This window comes from Solanum stenotomum, chromosome 1 (genome assembly GCF_019186545.1).
Source record: "Solanum stenotomum isolate F172 chromosome 1, ASM1918654v1, whole genome shotgun sequence".
NCBI classification, from domain to species: Eukaryota; Viridiplantae; Streptophyta; class Magnoliopsida; order Solanales; family Solanaceae; genus Solanum; species Solanum stenotomum.
In genome coordinates this window covers 7,207,355-7,230,472 of record NC_064282.1, presented here as the reverse complement: position 1 = coordinate 7,230,472, position 23,118 = coordinate 7,207,355, and the positions used below count along the sequence as shown (strand labels likewise).

The window sequence follows — 23,118 nt, the reverse complement described above, 5'->3', positions numbered from 1 at the left end:
TAGTGAGGTTTTACCGTAAAAAAAATAATGTATTAAATGTTGAAGAGTTTTAAATTAGCTCTAAACATTGTAACTCTAAAAATTGACCCTAATTCACTGAGCTAGCGTTGCGCCTTAAAGTTTTCAATTATTCTTGGCAAATGCACTTGGGTGAAGTTTCACCATGTGTTTGGCCCTAAATTTTCCCAAAAATATTTCAATGTTTCAAAAAAATATGATTTATACCCATTAGTTTTAAAAATTATTAAAAATGCCCATAAATTTATAGAATCATTTTATAATGAATATGTTTTGTTAAAAAACAACTTTATAATATAATTGATAACAATCAACAATAACAAAATAACAATATAGGCAAGACACACATTAATCGCATACTCAAACTTGTCACTGATTCAGTTATAATTATAACTCATTAAACACAAATTGTTCATTTTTCTCAATTTTATCACTCAAATTAGAACTTAAACTTTTTCGGAGAAGGTAGTAACAAATATTAGTTGAAATTAATAAAAAATGTGTATTTTTTTATAAAATATAAAAAATTGGGGTAATTTTTGAATTTTTAAAAATTTTCAAATTTTAGAACTTGGGCCAAATATTAGTTTTTTCTAGTATTTGGGAACTGGATACTTGACAAATATATTTGTCAAGTTATATGACCAAATATCAATTTTCAAATTTTATCCACATTTTCCCAAGTATTCTTGAAGCCAAATGAGTCTATTCTAGCTTATTTTATTCCAACTCAAATTTCTACTTTCTAAAACGTTCTTTCTTAAATGAAAAAAAAATTACTACTACAACTAAAAAAAAAATAGTAAGTACTCCTTAAAATAATACTCGTTAGTCAATTTCTGAAAACTAGCCAAGCAAGAAAGGTTAGACTCCTTTAAAAAAGTGTATATATTTCTCCGTTCACTATTCAATGTTTTGAAGAACAAAGAGCGGTACACTTTCCCGCTCCTTAAATATTCTCTCTGGACCACTACCGAAATCGCCCACCGCGTCTTCTCCGCCGCTGCCCTGCCCTCCGGCGGCCGCAGCCTCTCTTATGGGTTCCTCCACCGCCACTGTTCTCCTCACAGAACTTCAATCCTCCACCAATTTCACTACCAATACCTACAAAAACTTCTCTAATTACCTCCACGAATTCACCACTCTATCCAAACCAAACAAACCATCAAAATCCACCGACGTTACTACAATCCGTTCACTTGCCAAACAATTTCTTTCGTTCATCAATACATCCTTATCACTATTGCCCAAACGCCTATCTGAATCCCCCAAACTCCCTGACGAATCTGCCCCTCATTTGTTTGATATTTACAGGTTATGCCTTAACTGCCTTGAGAGTATCTCCTCGCAGCTGTCTTGTAAACCCTACACCGTTCAAGCACAAAGAGTCCGGTACATTCATTGTCTGGATTCATGGGGGAAATACGAGGAAGTGGAATGTGAAGGACTTTCCGTACTTAAGTTTCTTCGGGAGAATGCAATTGGTAAAACCAAGAAAGAAGTCAAGAAGTCAAGATCAACACGACGGTTGTTGCCACAATTGGATGAAGAGAATGTGGATCAAGAATTTGCTCTTTTGGTCGTGGAGATTGTCGTTACACTTGTTAAGTGTGCTTCTTTAATTCAGAACAAGGCTGTCCATGAATATGATGGACTTCTTGATTTGGTCAAAGAATTTGTGCCGTGGTTAAAGTGAGTTTTTTTTATTTACTTAATTTATATCTCATGTTGATTGATTTCTTGAAATATTTGAACCCAAAAACTTGAAAATCTTGACCATGTTATAGTTCTTGCAATGCTAGAAAACGTGTTTGACTGATTGAATTTTACAAACTTTGGATAATTCAGGGTTTTGGATACGAATGCTCGTGAGAAATTGCATCGGGTGCTTGTGACATATTTGAACAGAATAACACTGATTATGGTTGGGGACTTCACAAAATTCAACGGGGACTTGGTGTGTAAATTTTGTATAGAAACCTTGTGTCAAATTAAACAATCACCCCTTAAGGATCAACTGTTCAAGGTGAAGCTCTCATATTTTTCATTTGCCTATTCTAGAGATGTCTTCTCTGTCCATGCTAACAGGTATATGTGCACAGTTCGCAAAGAAGATATGCTCTTCTCTGTTCTCACAAAAACATGATGAATTCTCTGGGATTGCTGACACCTTAAAATATGTGCTGGACACCATGGCTGCAGAAATAAAGGTATTATATTGACCCTCTCTTAGATTATTGACCCCGAACAAGGATGTTTCTGCTGTTTGTAGGATCCAGTATTTATTCTTTTCATTACTTTATCTCTGGTTCCTAATACAGGAGACAGTACAATGACATATACAAATGAATAATTTATTTTAGATGAGTAAGTAAGCAAGTTCACAGTTTTCTGTAGCACAAAATAGGGCGGGGGGGGGGACGACTTGAAGTATACAATAGTCAATAGTCTAGTTTAAGTACATCAAACCCATTGCTTATTCTGGTTATATGGTTGCTGAATCAAGGTTGGATCAGCAATAAGGTTACGAGGCTTCAAATGTTATGTGATCTAGTAAAGCGACAGATGTTTGAGGTCGCTGTTTTTGGTGCAGATCTGGGATGTTCAATGTAGTATGTGACCAGTAAAGGATGTGGAGACTTAAAAGGGAACAAGCAAGAATGAAAAAATATTTTGAATTCCACTTAGTCCTATTGGAATCCCTGCAAATCCCAGAGTAAGTTTGCATAAAGTACCATTTGCTAAAACCAGTAAATAATACTTCCACAAGAATAATAGAAATTAAGTTAAAAGAGATGCCATTATATTATAAAAAAAGAAAAGGAAATCGTAGAAATTAACTCGCCTTCTTCAGGACTGCTCAACTACCTAAAACATTCATATGTTTCTACTTATGTCTTTTTTAACTATTATTTTCAAATGAACTTCTACACTTAACTTGCTCCATATAAAACAAAGGAAATTATAAATAGGTAGGACTCAGTGACCCTATTTACTGCATAATACAATATGATCAATACACTTTTGAATCTCTAACATAATCATGCTAAATCAAAATGAATCATGAGTTACAACAACAACAACAACAACATACCTTGTGAAATCCCACAAGTGGGTCTGGGAGGGTAGATTGTACACAAACCTTGACTTGCCTATTAAATATTACTCCCTCCATTTTGAATTGCGTTTTGAGTTACTCTGATAATTGGTCAAAAGAATCTAGTTTCACTTATCAACATTACCAATTATCAGAGTAACTCAAAAGACAATTAAATCCCTCCACTTGCCTATTATAGAGATACTTAAGTTTTTCTTTACCTTAAAGTTGCAATTTTATTATATTTAAATGAGAGAAGATCCATCAGTAGAGATAAAGTAATTTTTTTGAGAACTTTGAACATTAATTAGTAAGTTACTAGTATAAACTGGCTATTGTTTCCAATTTATTTAATGTAACGGTTATGAAAAAAAGGTATAGATGACTAGGAAGGAACTTTCTAGTTTGTAAACTTTAAACATCCTGCACCCAAGAGTGTAGTGGTTAACAAGATGTATGAACCATGGGAGACCAAGGTTCAAATCAAACAGAGGTAGAAAAGCGCTAGGTTATTTCTTCCCATTCGTCTAAGCTTTGGTGGATACTGGATAGAGCTACACGATACTTGTGTTGGTGGGAGATAGTAGGTATCCAGTTCATTAGTCGAGGTGCGCACAAACTGATATGAGCATCACTGTATTTTTTTTCAAAAAAGAAACTATAAACATCCTTGCGACAGCCCAAATATGAAATATATGATAATGTGGGATAGATGGCACTATTTTCTGATCTGAATGCTTTTTTCTTCTTCCTGGGTTAATGACTAGATCCAAATCATTATCTTTATGGTTATCTTTAAACTCATTCTCTGCTAAAGATAAATCTCAAGAATGTTTCTTTACAATGCACTATTAAGTCAATGGTTTATTCTAGAACTTGTTTTTCACTGTTTATGTTATTTATTTGATGATAGAATTGTCCTTACATCTGTAGTATGATTAATGAAGTTGTGTTAATTTTACATGTCAGGTTGGACAGGAGAACACTATAGTAGAAATTCTGGAGCTTGTTTGTTATTGTGCCCATAAATGCCGAAGTGTTAACTCAAATGTTTGTAGCATCCTGGCTGCCCAATTAAAAGAATTAGCCACGCGCGTGAAAAAATATTATGTTGAATTAACAGGTTCTCAGGTAACCACGTTAGCAGTTTATTGATGTTATTTATTTCTTTAACGAGTCCTATGAATTTATGGAAGACTTTGGTTAAGGAAAGTCCTACTTATGACAGAATTGGTTCTTTTGAAGGATGAGCTACCCACTGATTTGATTCTGGGGCTTTATGCTACTGGATTGCTAATTAATGAGTCCTGTATTCATGACTCAAGAGCTCTCTCCTTCGATTGCAATGATGTGCTGCAGAAATTAAGTAGTTTGCTCAACTTTTCAAAATCTTATTTTGAAATAGACAGAAAAGGAGGCAACTGCTCACAGAAGAGAATGCTCTATATTCCGTCTTATTTTGATGCATTGAAGTTTCTGTGCCAGCCACTTGCGGAGTATGTTATCTCAGCAAGGAAAGAAATTCTTAGTGTAACAGAGGCTGGATCCTGCAATACTTACCTAGAAATTATCCAGGATGTGTTCAAGCAGTACATTAACGTCTTCCTACACAACAGGTACACCACTAGCATATAGCACAAGTCCTGCAATCTACTAAGTTTGGTTTTAGCTTACATTTTGATATTTGAACTTATTATACTTCTCTAGATTATACATACAACGAATTAAAGTTTTTAGTTTGACATGGAATTACGAATTCTAGAGCCATTGCTAGGTTCGTTGGACTCGGTATGTTGTGTATTTTATGAACAAATTCAGTTTCCATTTTTAAATTGATCTTTTAGCTTCTCTGTTAAAATTGATTTAGCTATTTACTGGTCTTTTTTATCTTTAAGATTGTCTTGGTACTTCTATTTAATCGAGTTCTCCATAGGCTATGTTATGTAAACCTTATGTTGTTCACTTTTTTTAATGCAGTGCCGCTGATAGCAAGCAAGATCCTTGTGAAGATAACAACAAAGTGTTACTTCTTGTAGCAGTCACTGCTTTCACTCTCTCTTTAAGCACAAAACGTGATATCAAGGTTTCTGTTGTTGTTCGTGCTACTAAGTTGATTAAGATTGTTGTTGACATCATGTACCACTAATACTATCCCATATGATATATTATATATCATTCAATAATAGAAACAGACTAGCTCCACTTTAACAATGAATTTTATCTTCTCTCTTTCTTTGTACTTGCAGGAAACTGTTAGATTTCTCAAATATCTCATTTCAAGTGAGCGAGTTCAAGTCAATGGACTTAAGTATCTCTTCACCTCTTTTTACAACATTGCTGTCGTATTGTACAGAAACAAGCAAATGAAAGAGGTATGGAAACTGTAGAGATTCTTCTAATCCTTTTCCACTGTTTTTACTTTCCACATGGTTGGTTTATTAATAATGAAGATGATCGTGTTTAATATTCACTTTCAAAATTTTGATGCTTTGTCAATTTTGAAGCAAAATTACCTTTATGAAGTCACTTAGGTCATCGAGTATTGTAGTAATATTGGGTGGATGAGAGAGAAGGGACATGCCTGTGTTATGGCATATTGTGGAACTATGAGCTAGTCTTGATACACGTTTAAGAAGTGCCAGTTGTATCCAGAACATCACAAGATAGAGTTGCATGGGGGAAAAGCATGGGTTGTAGTTCTGAAAGATTTTTATGTTAGAGTGAACTTTAATGGACATGTGATGATGTTTAGCAGCAGATGCTCTTATTCCAATAGGAGGCTACATAAACCAACGTGAGATCTGGTCCATAAGCTAACTTAATTGCAGATGCACTTCTGGAAATTTTGAATGGATGAAAGTGACAAACATCTGCTGGAAAGCTAAAGAGATAGGAAACTGAGATAGTTTGTTTATGTCTGGAAATCTACTCCGTAAAGGAGAGAAAACATGGAATAATTTTTCCTCCTAAGTGGCGGGAGTTTGAATCCTACTGCCAACACTAATTAATTTACCTATCAAAAAAAGAAAAACATGGAATAATTTTTAATGGGTGAAAGTTTTTGACACAAAGAAACAGCATATGATATTGCCAACACTTCCCTGACTTCATTACGTTCGTTATTTCTCCAATTGTTATTACTCCTAAGAAATGATAAGATGAGCCTAGGGAGATCTAATTTCCTATTCCTGTTATTTGTACTTAGAACGCTTTAAAAGTGGTGAACTAGTTCCTCCGTACCATCATTTTATTGACGTTCTTTCTGAATATCGCTCTGCACAGTCATTGTGCATAAATACGTTAATATGGTGTAACGACCTTACTTTGACAGGATCGGTTCTATAGGTTCGTACCACTGTATCCTTGATTTCCAAAAAAATACGTTAATATGGTGTATCAGCTGTTATTAGGGGAAAAAATGTCCTTGCATATTCCAGTCCATTTTTTGATTATACCGTTTCTTCCTTTCCAGGCTGCTAAAGCTTTGAAGCTATGCTGCAAAGCATCTTGGAATCGTGTCTTATGTCTGTGTGAATCATTTAAACATGAATCAGATAAACTTAAGAATGATCTGTCAGAAGATGATGTGATTGGTTTCATTGATGAGGCGTGTGAGAAAACTGCTTTTCTTTTGGAGGTGCTCCAACATAGTGGTAATTGTAAGGTACAAAAAATCCTCATTGATAGCCTTAAAAGTTGGTCTGCTGCACAGCATTTGTTCAAAAAACTGCCAAGTCCCATATCTGTAGTGAAACAGTTTGTGAAGGTAAAATCCAAAGCTTTGCTTGTTTGCCTCTCTTACCATCCTTCCATTTTATGCAGTAGTGAAAATTATATTGGTCTTTCTGGCTTCTTGTTAATGGATTTCTCTGATGTGGATCTGCTTTCAGATGGAATTGAAAGTTAACGATGTGGATATTGAAGAAGGTACCACTATGTTGTATTCTTTGATGTCACCTTTTGTAGAATCAAAACAGGCTCTTGGAATCATTTTGGAGCAGGTTCTAACACACAAACTCTTCCTGGCTGGGCTTGTTAATAGTTTTAACCTCTTTCAGCAGTTATATTTGATTTAATGTGCTTTGTTTGCTCAACAATAGGTGCTGCTAACAACTGATTCTTATACTTCATCAGGAGCTAATGGCATATAGAGATTTGAATGTACGAAATCCAAGATTATGTCAGGAAATGTGTTTGAAAATTATAGCTCTTCTTTTACAAGAAGTATATGTCTCCAAGGACAGCTATTTACAGAGATGTAGATCCCTTATTGTTAAGGGAGAGGTGTTAAGAGCCCGTGGATTTCAATATCTGAAAGATTGCATTCAGTGTCTATCCGAGGCAATAGCTACAGTTGTAAGTTATTTGTTTGTGTCTGCCTCTTTATCTACTGAGTTACGGTCATCAGAGCTTGATTGTCTGTCTAGTTGATGTTGTTAATTATGTCAGGTTATACCTTTTGCAGGAAATTACTTTAAAACGGAAAAACTATGGAGAAAATTTATCCTGCACTAATTCAGCTTCTCATCTGGCAGCCTATGCATATTGTGCACGTGCACTCTGTACCAGTGAGATTGAACCAGATTCAAAGGTATTACAGCGTAACAGGCTGATCTCCTGCATTGATATGTTTCCTTGGGGGGGAAACAGTTGGGCTAATGACCTTCCATTTGGAACTTGGAAGGAAACGGAGGGAGTTCTTCCTTTTCTGTTTATTTTAAATGTGTTAGAATATGCCACATTGGTTAAGCGATGTTGTCTCCTTGTATAAACTTAGGCAGTTCTCTCTTTATGAACTAGCTTTTGGTTGAGTTAGGCTCAAGGTTTATTTTTTTTACATGGTATTAGAGCAAGACATATCCCTATCCTTGGTTTACCCAATGTTGGGTCCTTGTATGTCCCCAATTGGTTGATGGAGTGAAATGTTTTCTCCTTATTATATGCTCTTAGGCAATCCTTACCTCGTGAGCTTTTTTTTTTGGGTTGAGTTAGGTCCAAGGTCCATTTTCTTTCACGATTTGATTGGTCTAAAGAAGAGAAGAAATCTGAAAATTTTCTTATCATTTTCAACTCTATCTCACAACAAACGAACAAATTAATATACTCTTTTCATTGTTTTTCCTATGTTTAGTTAATTCCTTTCTCTTGACTCTGAAAACCCTTCCTGTGGTTCTGAATACTGATTTGTTATTTTATTCGCCGTCTTTCCTTTTTGAACAGAGACTTTATGAAGATATACGTGCTGCAGCTAGACTTTGGATGAGTCTGAATCACTGCCATGCACCTGATCAGTGTAGGATGTCTGAAACTATGTTGAATATGTTGCATCAGATTGTTGACTTGTTATCATTGAAGGTAATCTCTAATCTCGATGTCACTTTGTATTTGCCATGAACATGGTAAAAGGGCCTTGTATCACATTCATTTGAATAAAACATTTTTTTGCCCTTCAAACTTCTCTCTTTCTAGTCGCTCTGACTGGTCTTATAACTTTGATGGCTCGTGCATCAGTTTCGGGAAGTTTGTGATACTATTTTTGGCTTTGTTTCATGTGAATGATCATCCTAGTTGTAGGACCCATAAGGAGCAACTTTCACTTCGGGAAGTGGTTTTTAGGAATCCCTTCCTACGATGTAATTTTCTTGACAGATAAATGTTTATAAGGATTTACTAGAAATGCTTTTTGAGTATAAATAATCATTGGTTGGCTTCCAGAAAGCTTCTTTGCAGTAGATTTTTAAAAAAAATCCAGGAATTTTTCAAGAGTTACTTATTGCTCACTTATTTAAATGTGTAAAATTACTCTTCTGGTTCAACAATAGCTTTAATTCCTAAAGGTTTCTCCAAAGGTTCTCTGAAACATAATAATGATTGGTCTTAATCTTTTCTGCCTTAACGATAAACATGCTTGTGTGTGTCTAAATTTTTTGAAGACTGCTGAATTTTTGGTATTGAGATATGCCAATTTCCATAAACTCTATCATCTTGTGCTTCCATTTTTCAGGGCTACCTGGAAATTCATCCAGACATATATGAGATGATGATACAAATATTTATGAAGAATATTCCATTAGAGAAGTCTGTGTCGTTACTATGGAGATATAGAAGACTTAGGCATGCACTCTGTACATCACCTGTGAATGAAATGTTCATCAAAACATTGTCCAACCATTGTGGTGAACTTTCCAAGTCTGTTGAATACTGGATGAAGTGCATGAAAGAATCTCAACCACAATTAGTTGGGTTTCAGCAGAGCTTCTTTCTAACCCTTTCTCTTTCTTCTAAAGTGTTTCATAGTAATCAAAGCCTTTTCCACTGTGACATTATAGAGGATAAAGTTAAGCTCACTGCTTCAGAGCTCATTCATGCTGTAAGCTTCTAACGTAGACACAGCAAATTCCGTTGCATTTATTCAAGTTAACGGAGTGTGGTTGTACCTGCTAATTTGAGCTGTTATTTGTTCTTAGGTTCCTTTATCAAGCGGTTCAGCCTTTCTTTCTGCTTATCTTTACTATGATTTGAGTGAGAGACTGATTCTAAATGGACGATTGATTGAGGTAAAATAATGGCTATAGCATTTTGCATGATTATAGGGCTGCAACTTCAAATTTTCTTCCGTATTTGTTTGAATCAATATCACTCATTCATGGAACTCTTAAAATGTTTTGCTAGAGGAAAGTAGATCCAATGTGGGTGCCCCTACTTGAGATTTTTATTTTGGCTTCTATTCTTGGGATAACATACCTTAGGAGACCACATGGATCCATGCTCCAAGAGAAGATTTGGCATCTATTATATGAAAATAGGACCATAAAGTGGGGTGGAGGGACATTTTTGTTTCAAAACTTAAAAGTTATTCTCTAATATTGAGCATGCTACTGTCTACTGATTGCAAATTGTTGAGATGCTCTTTAATGTCAACAATGCCTGTAGGCTCTTGCTTATGCAAAAGAAGCCCATCGTTTACGAAGTAAACTTCTTCAAGAAAACTTCCAATATCAGATAGAGCAGCAGGGTGAGGTATATGGTCTTACAAAATTCCAGATATATGATTCTGTGGCTGCAAAGGCTTGGTTTCCTGCAAGTGTCTCATTTGACTTTGATGGTTCTATGCTTACTCCTTGGACTATCCTCCAATGTTATCTGGAAAGCATTTTACAGGTCTATCATTATTTTATTTATTTTTATAATTGTCAATATTTATAAAATACAGAAAAGTAGTTCGTTAATTTTATTTGGATGTGTTGTGGAGAATCTAATTGACCATGATAGCATAAACTAATACAACAGGTTGGAACTGTTCATGAGATGCTTGGAAATGGAACTGAGGCTAAGACACTTCTAGTTTGGGGGAAGGACATCTCTTGTTTTCAGAGTTTGCCACTCTTCATAATTTCATGCTGTTGTATGTTAGGTAATTCTTTTTCCCAACTTCTTTGCTTTTTCTCGTATATTACAATGCATGTTTTTCTGGAGTTTTCTGGATTTTCAACTTAGTGTCTTTTAATATTCATCAGGAAAACTATATGCTAAACAACATCTCTTGGAGTTGGCAGAAAAGGAACTAAATACTGCTAAGCAAACATTGGCTGAAAACTATGATGACATCTCTTGCCTGAAATGCAGAATTATTCTGGAAGTTTCAATTGATCTGCTTCTAGGAGATCTATGGAGACGCCAACATTGTAATACTACCCCCACAGTGGAATTTGTATATAGTGTTAAAGAGAAGTATAGATCTTCCTTTGAGAAGCTGAATAACTTTGGCTGGGAGGATTCTGTTGGTTGTTCTTTAGGAGCAAGTTCCCAGCATACCAAGCACCAGGCTACGTATTCATTTGCAAATGGTTCAACAGATCCTTCAGATCTGAAGGAGTTCCCATCCCAAGACAAGCTGGAAAATGCTGTTGAAGGCAGAAGGACTAGGAAGACCAAGAAAGAGGCCGAACATAATTTAAGGATGACACAGTCAAGATATCACTCTATGAAAAAATGTGAAAGTTCTATGGATGATGAACATGCTAATGATGCTGAAGACATAGGCTGTAAGCACCTTTTACTAATATGTTTCTTTTCAGCTGGAGGTTAAGATAGAAATTGCTTTTCATTGCCAATTTTGGTCATTTAATTCACAGGTATGTGCTACAAATTGAAGTGTTGGCACCATCTTCCTCTTGAGATTCTCCGATCTGGGTCTTTGAGTAATTTTGTATACTTGAAATGGGAGCTTGTTCGCAGACAACTTTCGCTGAGGCTTCTAACTACTACAGGTAGCATGACGTTCTTTCTGGATGTGATTGTGCTTATTTTTCTTATCACTTTCTTTAGCTGTGGCTCTGGGCTGGTTTCTCAGTATGCGACATATGATACATGCTCAGAATTCAAAATTTCGTTAAAAACTATTTCCCATTTATATATTACTAGTAATAAACTCACAGCTCCTCCCTGAATGTGAAAAAATAATGAGTAAATTGTCACATTACTTGTGTTGAGGTGTAGGAGTATCCTGAAGCTCCAAGTTCAGCAGGTTACAAAATTCAATGTGAGTCCATCGGCTTCAGTCTTGATGGGAGGTTTACTCCTGTGCTTTTGTACTATTGCAGGCTGCCTTGTGGAATATTCATTTCAGTGAACTGCTGGCATGGATACCACTAACATATAAGAAATTATTAGTATTTCTCAAAGTTTGTGTTGTCCATGTTATAAGAGCTTGGAGTCATACATTATTATGTTTCAATAGCAGTAGACAGTTGCTAAAAGCAACCGAGTGATGTCGAAGCAGGGCTCATCTCTTCTCGTGGTAAAGCGAAATGACTTAAAAGAATTGTGTGCTTCGTGCAATGAAGCTTAAAACAATCTGAGTTAGAAGCATTGGAATATTTGAATTAACTTTTGAAGATGAGAAATAAAAAGAGAGGATAAGATTAGAGCCTTTTGCTGTCTGAGTACTGGGAATGATCTAGTTTTCTTGTCTATTTCTATCTTGTTTTATTTTCTAATTAAGACTCAGTTTTTGGAAAACTTGAAAATGAATCTTGCAATTAAAGATAACTACTAGAACAGTTCCTAAAGCAATTAAATATGGAAGCCAATATTATACACTGGTTCTTTTCAATGGTTGATTCATTGCAAAGAGTGATCCAAGTGTCTATCGGAAACAACCTTTGTACTGTGAGGTATGGTTAAGGTATGCGGACACTCTATCCTCCCTAGATTCCACTTTGTGAGACTACAATGGGTATGTCGTCGTTGTTGTTGTTGATTCATTACAAAGAGAATCAAATTTTCAATTGCAGTTATCTTTTCTTGTGTTAGTGGAAATTGTATTTTGATGATATTTAACTATAGTTTTTTGGGATTAATGTTGTCATTGTTGTATAATGGATTCTGAAATTAGTGAGCTAATTGCAAATTAGATGTTACTAGTAGTTAGTACTAGTTCCCTGTCTGGTTAATGATTTTGTTTTCCTGTAAATTGAGCTCTTAATTTTGGAAAGAAACACCTTTGTTCTTGCTGTTGCATTTTTGTGCTTTTTTTCTTTTAAAGGCACACGTGGCGAAGCTTTTCAGCCTTTGATCACTTAACACTTGTGGGGCGATTATAAAAACTGTAGACCTGTTACAGGAGCTATTATGTCTTTCTAAATTGTCCAACTCTGAGGGTTCTAAATTCAGAAAGAGATTGTCATAAAAACGATGCACCTACATGTGCAACTGATCATTCATATTGATATTCGTAATTTGTAGCCATATGTATTTTGATAATGTTAAGTTGAAGTTAGCTCATTTTTTTAAAACACATTCATATATTTTGACAAAACCCATTCAATTTGTCTATTTTTTTATAGTGCTTGTGTGCATGTTTGAGCTAATTTATGCTGCTCTTTCATGCTTTCAATTTCATTGAAGCAGTGAACTCTGTGATCGACTTGTGGCCCTAGTTTCTTCTAGACATGGCAGACATTTCATGCCTAAATGATTGCCTGCTTAAACTTGAATGCTTGAACTGAGCTGGCAGTGTTGGAAGCATGCAATGACATACCTCTTATCTTTTTTGCTCTCATTATGCTTTTCAACTTCTTCATTGGCCTTACCTCTTATCTTGTCTGCGGCAGAAAAATGCTTAGGTCTTTCTGGTGATAGCCATGAAGCACAAAAGCTTGTTCTTCAAAGCTTTTCGCTGTTCAGTTCAGATCCGTCTTGTCCCATGTATTCTTCTCTGCCACTAATGTCCTTGGTTGACCAGATGGGACACAATATTTGGGCGGTTGAATTGGCTGTTGATCATTCACTTATACTTTACCGCATTTGCTATTCCATTTTGAATAGCTATACTTGCAAAGTTTACCGCATTTGCTATTCCATTTTGAATAGCTATACTTGCAAAGGAACCAGGTATGCCTGCAGAAATATATGCAAGTTGTCATATCTTTGCGTATCTTGAATCTCAGACAAATTCTAACTTGCTATTATGAATTCTGAAATTCAAATTACTGGTGTAAATGCGACAGCGATATTTATTTGTTGCATTTGACAATCTTCAGCAGCCGAGACATTGTTAATTAGATTGTTCTTGAAATGACTTAACCAAAAGCTAGCTGAAGGGGTGAGGATTGCCCAAGTCCCCCATCCCTTAGCGGAGGTGGGAGACTCAACAAGTGCTTAACAAATTAACGCTTTTATCCTTCTATTAAAAAACGTCCAGAAACTACTGTTATTCCAAGTATTTACAGAACTGGAGTGAATTGTCAGTAGACTTTTTGTGGTTTTAAGAACTTTATTTCCCTTAATTTTGGGGAACCCGTAATTTGCATGAAACAACAACAATTATTTAGTACTGAAATTAAATGGACCTGAATAGAGCAGAATGGATGCAGAATATTCATGTAGTCGACTCCAACAGATTTAGATAGAGGCAAAATTGGCTTGCCGATTGAATGTTTTTGCCACCACTTGGTGTATTTGGTTAGAGAGAACCTGTAAAATCTCCAAGTACAGGCATTTCTTCTGCATTGGGGGATCCTTTGGAGCTTCTAGCAACATAATTGTGTAGGGCAGTGGGACCATTTCTGTGAATAGCACAACTATGCCTCAATCCATTCCAGCTCAGGTTGGCTATCTGAATCTTTCGTATCCAGTCCAATCTGTTTGGATCAACTTCAGTCCGATTATCAGTAATTTGTCTTTTAAGATGATTTCTGTTTGTAGCTTATTTCAGAAAACGGTGTTTGACTATTTACTTGATGTTTCTTTCACATCTTCTGTATATTCTGGTCATATATCTCTCTTTAGAGTGAGACTTTTCCTTAAAGAAGTAAAAGAATAAGGTACTATTTTTTGTCAGCCCCCCCCTCACACACACACAAACACAATCAACTCAAGGTCTGCTGTAAATAGCTTGCGCTGTAGCTTATAGTTAGCTTTTTAATACTTTTTTAAGTGCCTTTCTTTCTTTTGGTGTGTTGGCTACTTAAGTTGCTCAATAGTCCTTATTTATCTTCTCTAGTCTCATACACTATTAGAATACGACTCCAAAGGTTGTGTATGCTTTGTTTCTGTTAGAGGTCCACATTGATTGGGGAATGGACCAGCGGTTTGCTTATATGAAATTGAGCAATCTTCTCCTCTTGAGCTAGGTCCAAGTGTCATATCTTTCCAAATTGAATATCCATCTTTCTGTTTTGAAGTTTAAATGATTTCAAATAATCACTAAATAGGAGAATTTCCTGGGTCCCACTGTTACTTCTCTCAAATCCACCCAAGTTGGACGGTTTACTGAACCGTCTATTTATTAACTTAGCACATCTTGACCCATCCAAATTTAGCCCATCTAACTGTTGGCTGATTTGGGCCAAGTATGTAGCACAAATTGACCTATGAAAAGCTTTGTCAAAATCTTTAAATAAAAAACTTTTTTTGTTTGATATTTTAAATATAGCTCTGATAAAGAACAGAAAAGCTTTGTTTGTGTGCTTAGTAGTTAAACAAATTATAAGAAAATAAATAATGAAGATAAAATTTGGTAAGAGTTGAGTGGCTCTATGACCCATAGTTTAGCCCACCTTGACCATTTATCAATTCAACCATTTTGACCTGCTCATATTCAACCCAAATCGTCCATTTGTCACCTATATATGTGAGTTGGTTGCCACATATTTCCCTCGCTGTATACATTTTTCCTGTAGTAAGTTGTAATGCATTCACATTAAGTTTTAGTTCGTAATAATATTTTCTGTTGTCCTGAATTCTTTCTTATGCAGGAAAACTAGCTGTAAAGAATGCCGTAATTTTTCATGCATTAAGTTATCAAAAGTTATTGGTTGGCTGAAGCTGGCTTTCATTCTCAGTCGTGAGATTCCCTTGCTTTCTCAAAAGGTTACTTTCTTTGGTTGATCTGTACTAGAAATTCCTCTCTTAGCTAAGTGTATACTTCAACAATCTTGTTTCTGTTATCTACCTTTTGAGAGACTTGCATTCTTACTTATCAGTCTGCTTCCTTTTCACTCACTTGGAATTATCTCCTTTGGGTATATACATTTACAAAATGCTATACAGAAATTCCCCTAAGCGGCTTCATATTATGTGCTTCCAAACAAACCATAAGGTGCATGAACAAATACATGGTAATTTTACCTGCTCTTCGCCTCTGAGAGAACAAATTGCTAACTAGTAACAAAGGTTAATGTCCTGAAGTCAATAATAAAAGGATTGTTGCAATAATGTATTTTACAAAGTAAGGCTCTAATATCTTTCATTTAGCTTTCTGTTCTTGCATGTGTGGGTTGATTTCCTTAGGTGGCAGCTGTAAATGTAAATCATCTTTTGGTATTCATTTGTAGTGGATTTGTACTGCAATGATCTCTGCAAATGTGTAAATATTAAATCATTGTATGCTTATTCTTTGGGTGCATGTTGAGATGTTAAATAAAAATATGACAATTCATTGTGTTTTTCTCCAATTTGTAACCCTCTGAAACAGTTTGATTCCCAGGAAATTGACTTTTATATCAATTCAAACAGATTTCCAGGTTGCTTGCGGCAGTTTATGTACTTTCTACTTCTGTTAAGTCTTTTAGTATAGCACCTAGCAAAGCAATCTTTGAGAGCCAATGGGCATCGTTCTTCCATCAAGCTTCAATTGGTACTCATCTCAATCAACACTTCTTTTCTTTCCCATTGAAGAAGCAGAAAGCTGAACAAGATGTGGATTATGAGGTATGTGCTTTTTAGTTTAGTTTGCGTTAACAACTGAACTACAAGAAGTTTTTTCTTCGCCGTGCTTGTTCTGCAGTTTAAACCCCTAATTGTTGCTGTATGTTCTGCATCATGGTTGCATGTAATACTGGCAGCATGATCTCCTAGTGCCTTGCCATTTTTTTTTTGTTCAAGGACTTTAGTAGTTGCTTAGAGTAATGCAAGTGTTAGTAAATGTAGGGGTTAGTTATGAGTGAATCTATGTACTTATTTATGTAGGTATTATTTATGCAAGGATTAGTTATTCCACCTTCTACCCTTCATAAAATAATGCATAGATTCCCTCATAACTTATACATGTATGATGCATTAGTTATGTTGGTTTTTACATTGTCAACCAAACGTCGTATTAATTTTATACATGAATAGCATATTTCCTATCTACCTACCAAACGTCGTATAAGTTGTACGAAAATTAACACATGGATAACATGTTTCTTATCCAGCTACAAACAACCCCTAAGTGGTAGGAAAGTGAGCTAAGCCTGAATCTGAGTTAGGTTAACTTGATATATTTTAATGAAGTTGAAATCTCTAGTCAGAAGTAAACATACAACCTTTTTTTATTGGATTTTCCTCCAAATCTATCCACTTGTGTTTGTGACTATGAGCGTTGACAACTATCTTTTGCTGTGATCATTCTGCTATAATCATGCTATTGATCAACAATCACTAACCAAGCATGGCATCTTCTTTACCCTTCTCCCTGTGAAACAATATTGTTTTAATGATTGGATTCCTTGGGCAGATCTTTTGGGAGTATAAAATCTTCTTTGAGGATAGCAAACAGAGTAATGATAAATCAGATAGAAAATGAGATTAATTACTGGGAAGAAAAGTCAGACCAAGGAAGCTCACTTTTCTCCAAGGAAAATGTTGAGCAGTATTCACAGAGTAAATAAAAAAATTATGACTCTAAGGAGCAACCTTGGATCCCTAAACATAAACATAGCATTATGTTCGTACCTCAAAAGACCGCAAAGGTAAAATCTCAGCCAGCAAACAACAACATATACCCAGTGTAATCCCACAGTCAGATCCAGCAAAGCTTCTACAAAATCTCACTAAAGCCTAAAAGACAACCTATTATTAAATCTAAGTTTTTCTCCTACACATAAGCTAATATTATAGTTTTCCTTTGCACCGTGCTGGATGCACTTACATCTATGGATTTGTCGTTTTCAGGGTTCATGTTCTTCCAGCCAACCATATCTTGGTTCAGAAGAACTTAACATGCTCAGGTATTTCTTAGTCTTAGCTTGAATTAAGCACCTTCACTAAGAAGATGTGTTCATTTCTGTTCTATCTTCCTCCTCTTCTAATGCAGGATTGCACCTGAATCAGTTGAAGATCTTGAAGATTTTGTTTCGAAATTTTTTGAGAACCTTCCTTCTTGTACAATCGTCTGTCTTAGCTTGCTTGGACGCTCTGTTTCCAGTTTGTTGACTGAATTGTTGCATTCTCCATACCCCATTCAATCATGGATTTTATTATCTCGCATGAGCTCGATTAGTCAGCCCATCACTGTAATTTTGCCGGTGCATTCAATCTTAAATGGTAATACAGTCTTACACTCTAAATTGAACAGTAAATTCATGAAAGGTATACATAAATTGTTCGTCTTTCATGCCATCAGAAGCTGCAGATGATGTTGCTGAATTCACTTCCAGTTTTTCATTTGAAGTCAAAGATAAGCACTGGCATTGCCCTTGGGTGTCCAGCATGATCGATGATGTGGCTCCAGTCTTTAGAGATATATTAGAGAATAATTACTTATCCTCTTCTGTACACCTATTAGAAGATACAACAGAGAGCAGATCATCATGGTGGAAGTGGAGGAAACACCTTGATAAGCGCCTTGCTAACTTTTTACGGTTAGTCTTATTTAAATAATTCTTCATCTACTTTTGTGTTCCATGCAAAAGATCATTTCCCTCAAAGTGGATGATCTTCAATACTGAATTCTTGGAATTTTGACTGTTTGAAAAGTTCAGTTGCAAGATTGGTGTTGTGATGATGATTTTGTATAATTGTTGATGTCTTCACCTTTCCATCTGGTAGTTAAGAGTGAAGTCACTGGATGTGATGCTTATCATTGCTATCATGATGCCAATTCACTTTCAAATAACGTATATCAAGTAATATATATTTTGAATTTATATGCCTCAGGAATCTAGAGGATTCATGGTTAGGTCCTTGGAGATGCTTGCTTTTGGGGGAATTGTCAGAATGCGAGCTCCTGGATTCACTAGTAAAGAAACTCTATGATCATTTTAGACATAAAGCTGGAGCAGATGTTCATGAAAGTCTTCTTAAAGTAATTCTTGGAGGTGCGAAGTACGCTTGTGAGAAAGAAAATTGTATTTCTCAGATGGTTATAAATAAAGGGTGTCACCTACATGGAGGGTGTCATGGAAACTCCAAAGTGTTATGTAAGACATCTACAGAAGTTGAAAGTCTCTGTGATTCAGTATACAAGTCTATAATTGATGAAGCCCAAGAGATAGAAGAGATTGAATCCATGAGTAGAAGACCAGTTATTCTTGTTTTGGATCTTGAGGTGCAGGTGTGTTTACTTTTATCTTTGCTTCCTGGTTATTCTTTTAGTATTGGTTGCTTGAAGAGTCTTGATTCAACTTTGTGCTTCATTATATCTAAAGTTCCTTATATAAAGTCCTCCCATGCTTCAAGAAGTTGCAATTTGGGAAATGATAGATTTGTTAAATATTGCAATTTGTTGTATCGTGTAAGCCTATACATTGTGCATAGTTACGCAGTTGTGCTGCAACTGTTTGAACTTCTCCAAGTTGGAAAAGTTTCTCTGCTAATTGGCAAGATTCTTTTTAATTGTTCCCTAATTGGCAAAATTCTAGTAAACCTCTTTAAACAGAAGGTTTTGGTAAGAAAAATAATGACAACTTCTGCAGATGCTTCCTTGGGAGAACCTACCGGTATTAAGAAACCAGCAGGTTTATCGCATGCCTTCAGTTAGCAGCATCAGAGCAACGCTGATCAAGTGTTGCCAAGATCAACAGCAAGTTCAGAAGGGGGGATCTCCTATGAAACAAGGGGTTCCATCATCACCTTCCATTCCACTGATTGATCCACTGGATTCCTATTATCTTTTGAATCCAAGTGGAGATCTCAGCAGTACACAGAGTGAATTTGAAAACTGGTTCAGAGATCAGGATTTTGAGGTACTTCTACTTCACTCCTGGAATTAGAACAGTAAAAGGAAGAAAACCCTTAGACTAAGTATCACGTTTTGCCTTTTCTGAACGTGCATGTATGTGAAAGGTTCATCTATATATATACTCTACAAAAATTATGCTTTTCTTCCCTTTTTTGTGATTGCTAAAAGGGCCCTATTATCTTTTATGAATTTCAACTGAAAATTGAGATATATGTTTTCTTTAAATGGGAGGAATAACTAGCAAAAAGTAGTTTATTTTAGAGGAAACTGTAGTGGTTCTATTATTTTAGTTTGTTTCCACTGATATATACTATCTTATAACTATGAATAATTAGGACAAATAATCTTTTTAGTCAATCAGCCAACTAATTTCACTGGGTATGTTGTTGTTGCTCCCTTAAAAAACAATATATATACATATACGCATATAATATCATGAACTAAGAAACAATTCTGAATTCATAGTTGTTAACCATGTCTTTCCCTTTATTAAAAACTAGTAAATGGGTCTGCGCTTCGCGCGGTTAGAACATTCTTGTTTTAAATTTATTAGAATAGAATTTTTCTTGTATTTTGATGTTATAGTATTTTTTATATAAATCTATTTTTAAGAGTATAGAGGTTATTCAATTGTAGTTCATCATTTGTTTTTGTTTTTTTTTTTGAAACTTTGTAGTTTATCATTTGTTTTATTAAAAGAAAATGCAAAAATACAAATCATAACACTATTTTCTCCTAGTTTATATAATTTCATTTTATAGATTCATTAATTTGCTTTTGAAATTTTACAATGGTTAGTTTATTTTTATCATCTATATGCATGGTTACATAGTGTCTTTAATTAGAGAGTCAAGAAAATATTTTTCTCAATTTTCTTCTTTGCAAATTTCGTTAGTATAGCACTATCAATTACTTTCAAAATATTAAATATTTTTTAAAATATATATAAATATATATATAACTAATGTGTTTATCAAGAGCAAAGGTTTCATAATCATATGATATACCAATAAGTAATATGTAGTCATTATGTGTTTTAAAATTAAAATGCTATCTTCCAAATCAAAATTTCATATGTAATATAGTTATGATAGTATTTTGGAATTGAAGTTGTGCACAAACAAAACATTAAGGATCCTTTAAAAGGGTGAAAGAGAAGTAAGGCATAATGGAAAAAAAAGTTCAAAAAAGTACTTTGGTATGAGAGTTGTGTATCATACAATTGTAATCAATTGCTAGTTTTAATTCTATATGTTTTTTACTCCTGTTAATATTAACATTATTATGACAACAAACAAAAATCATATAATTTTTTAGGTTGATCTCTTGGAGAAGAAAAGTATTCTTTGGAAAATCTTGTACAAAAATGTATTATGTAAAAAGTTATTTGTGAATCTACTGTAGTTGGATTTACATAGAGTCTATACTAACAAATACTTATAACAATAATTTTACAGAAACATAAACAACAAAGTTCAAAACATGTACTCAAAAACAATAATTAATATCACAAGCATAAATTAATGACTGTAAAAAAAACATACCAGGATCTGTAACAATATAATGAAACAGAAAGGAAAAATTGAGTCCACTGAATGCACAATGTCTCCTTAAGGAAATTATTTCCTCTAGTACCCGAGGTTTAAAGAAATAGATCCTCTCAGGATGAAATAATTTTATTCATCAGTGTAATGATACAAAAACAATAGTGTCAGTGATCCACTCAAGAAGAGCAAAGTACACAATTATTTAATTGTGCAAAAGAAGAAGTTCATAATCAAATATTTAATTGTGCAGAAGGAAAAGAAGTAGTAGTTAAGAATTTTCGTTGTTTTAAAATGAGAGAAAACCCCTCTATTTATAGACAATAAAGGGTAGTGTGAAACATTAATAATGTAAAGGAAAATGAAAATTATTACATCTTATCATTTATTCTTAATAACATAAGCATAAATAAATGATTATAAAAATACATACCATGATCTGTAACATAAACAATGGTGTCAGTGAGCCACTCAACAGGAGCAAAGTACACAAATATTTAATTGTGAAGAAGAAGAAGAAGAAGAGGTTCAGAATTTTTGTTGTTTTAAAATGAGAGGAAATCTCTCATAGTTAACAAAGGGTGGTGTGAACAAATGTTTATTGTGCCTTATCGGAAAGGTTATAACTATTTGGAAAAGTTGTAACCTTTTGGAAAGGTCGCATCCTTTCTTAAAAGTCGCAACTCTTCATTAAAGTCGCAATTTTTCATAAAAGTCACAACTATTCATAAAAGTCACAATTTTTCATTAAAAGTCGAAACTTTTCATGAAAGAGAAAGGTTAGTTTTGTAAATAAATAAATTAAAAGGAAATTCTGGTTCGTGATGGCACTACGTAGGCGTGCCTAAAGTTCTCTTTTATATATATATATATATATATGATATATGATATGATGAGCATTATTATGTCATCTGCAAAATCCCAAGTGGCTCTAGTAATATTTGGAGTGTATAACCATAATGTGATTTGTCACATGCCCCTTCCTAGGATATGTTAAACAAAAGCATTTAACTTCGTTGTGCAGGGGAAGTGTGGAACTGCACCAGCTGTAGAAGAATTAGCTGAGGCATTGAGGAGTCATGATCTTTTTATTTACTTCGGCCACGGAAGCGGTACACTCAAATTTAAACTGATTGACGATATTATCATGGTTCATTAGTTTTTACTAAATATTGCCTACACGCTCCTTTAGGAATAACATATGTTGCTATGCTGGTATTTCAGGAGCACAATATATCCCCGAGCATGAGGTGAAAAAACTAGAGAGTTGCGCTGCTACTCTGCTTATGGGGTGCAGCAGTGGATCACTGTATCTGCATGGATGTTATGCTCCTCGAGGTGCTCCCCTGTGCTATCTATTCGCAGGTTCACCAGTTGTAGTAGCTAATTTATGGGAAGTGACAGACAAGGATATTGACAGATTTGGGAAGAGCATGCTTGATGCTATTTTGAGAGAGAGATCAAATGTTTCATTTAGGTGTGATCAATGTGATACACTTTCAGATAAACTTGAGTCCTTAAAAATTAGTGATAGAAAAAGAAGTGAAAGGGTAAAGACAAAGAAAGATACAACAGCTGATATGTATAATAACAATATATCTACTAACCACTGTAACCATAGACCAAAGATTGGATCATTTATGGGGCAAGCTCGAGAGGCATGCACTCTCCCTTTTTTGATTGGAGCAGCCCCAGTTTGTTATGGTGTCCCCACAGGAATAATAAGCAAAAAAGATTTGTAGTATTATTTTGACATTGTTATGTATATGATAATGTTACACAGTTATTCTTTATTGCTTGTACAATCTCTTATCATTTTAAATATTCGCATTACCATTGTAAATGTAATCAGTGTCAATTACACTGAGAAAACGTTCAAGTATTTGATTGACTAGATAAATAACAGTCACCTAGTTATTATGATAGGATATTATACGTGCTTAGAAATTTATTTTGCGGTTACCTGTTGAACCAACACAATGCTGGAACTAGTCAAATCAGTTTGGAAAGCG

General features: G+C 34.8%; 1 protein-coding gene across 1 annotated transcript; it reads left to right on the top strand.

Moving 5' to 3' along the window:
• Window positions 1-1,007: 1,007 nt before the first annotated feature.
• On the top strand, window positions 1,008-22,899 carry LOC125843969 (separase). Its single transcript, XM_049523179.1, has 28 exons — window positions 1,008-1,710; window positions 1,867-2,044; window positions 2,121-2,228; window positions 4,085-4,246; window positions 4,361-4,731; window positions 5,093-5,198; window positions 5,362-5,487; window positions 6,588-6,881; window positions 7,006-7,116; window positions 7,250-7,471; window positions 7,581-7,706; window positions 8,336-8,470; window positions 9,120-9,485; window positions 9,583-9,672; window positions 10,049-10,276; window positions 10,406-10,529; window positions 10,633-11,160; window positions 11,251-11,385; window positions 13,231-13,510; window positions 15,376-15,490; window positions 16,136-16,330; window positions 17,555-17,610; window positions 17,697-17,926; window positions 18,006-18,243; window positions 18,539-18,935; window positions 19,297-19,566; window positions 22,131-22,218; window positions 22,331-22,899. The coding sequence occupies exons 1-28, from the start codon at window positions 1,055-1,057 to the stop codon at window positions 22,846-22,848; spliced, it is 6,453 nt and encodes a 2,150-aa protein (XP_049379136.1). The 5' UTR covers window positions 1,008-1,054; the 3' UTR covers window positions 22,849-22,899.
• The last annotated feature ends 219 nt before the right edge of the window (window positions 22,900-23,118 follow it).

Excerpts from the sequence above, each read along its gene's own strand:
- LOC125843969 (XM_049523179.1), top strand. The coding sequence starts at position 1,055 with ATGGGTTCCTCCACCGCCACTGTTCTCCTCACAGAACTTCAATCCTCC. Across the intron at positions 5,488-6,587 it reads GAAACAAGCAAATGAAAGAG|GCTGCTAAAGCTTTGAAGCT; the intron begins GTATGGAAACTG and ends CTTCCTTTCCAG. Across the intron at positions 16,331-17,554 it reads AACAAGATGTGGATTATGAG|GGTTCATGTTCTTCCAGCCA; the intron begins GTATGTGCTTTT and ends TGTCGTTTTCAG.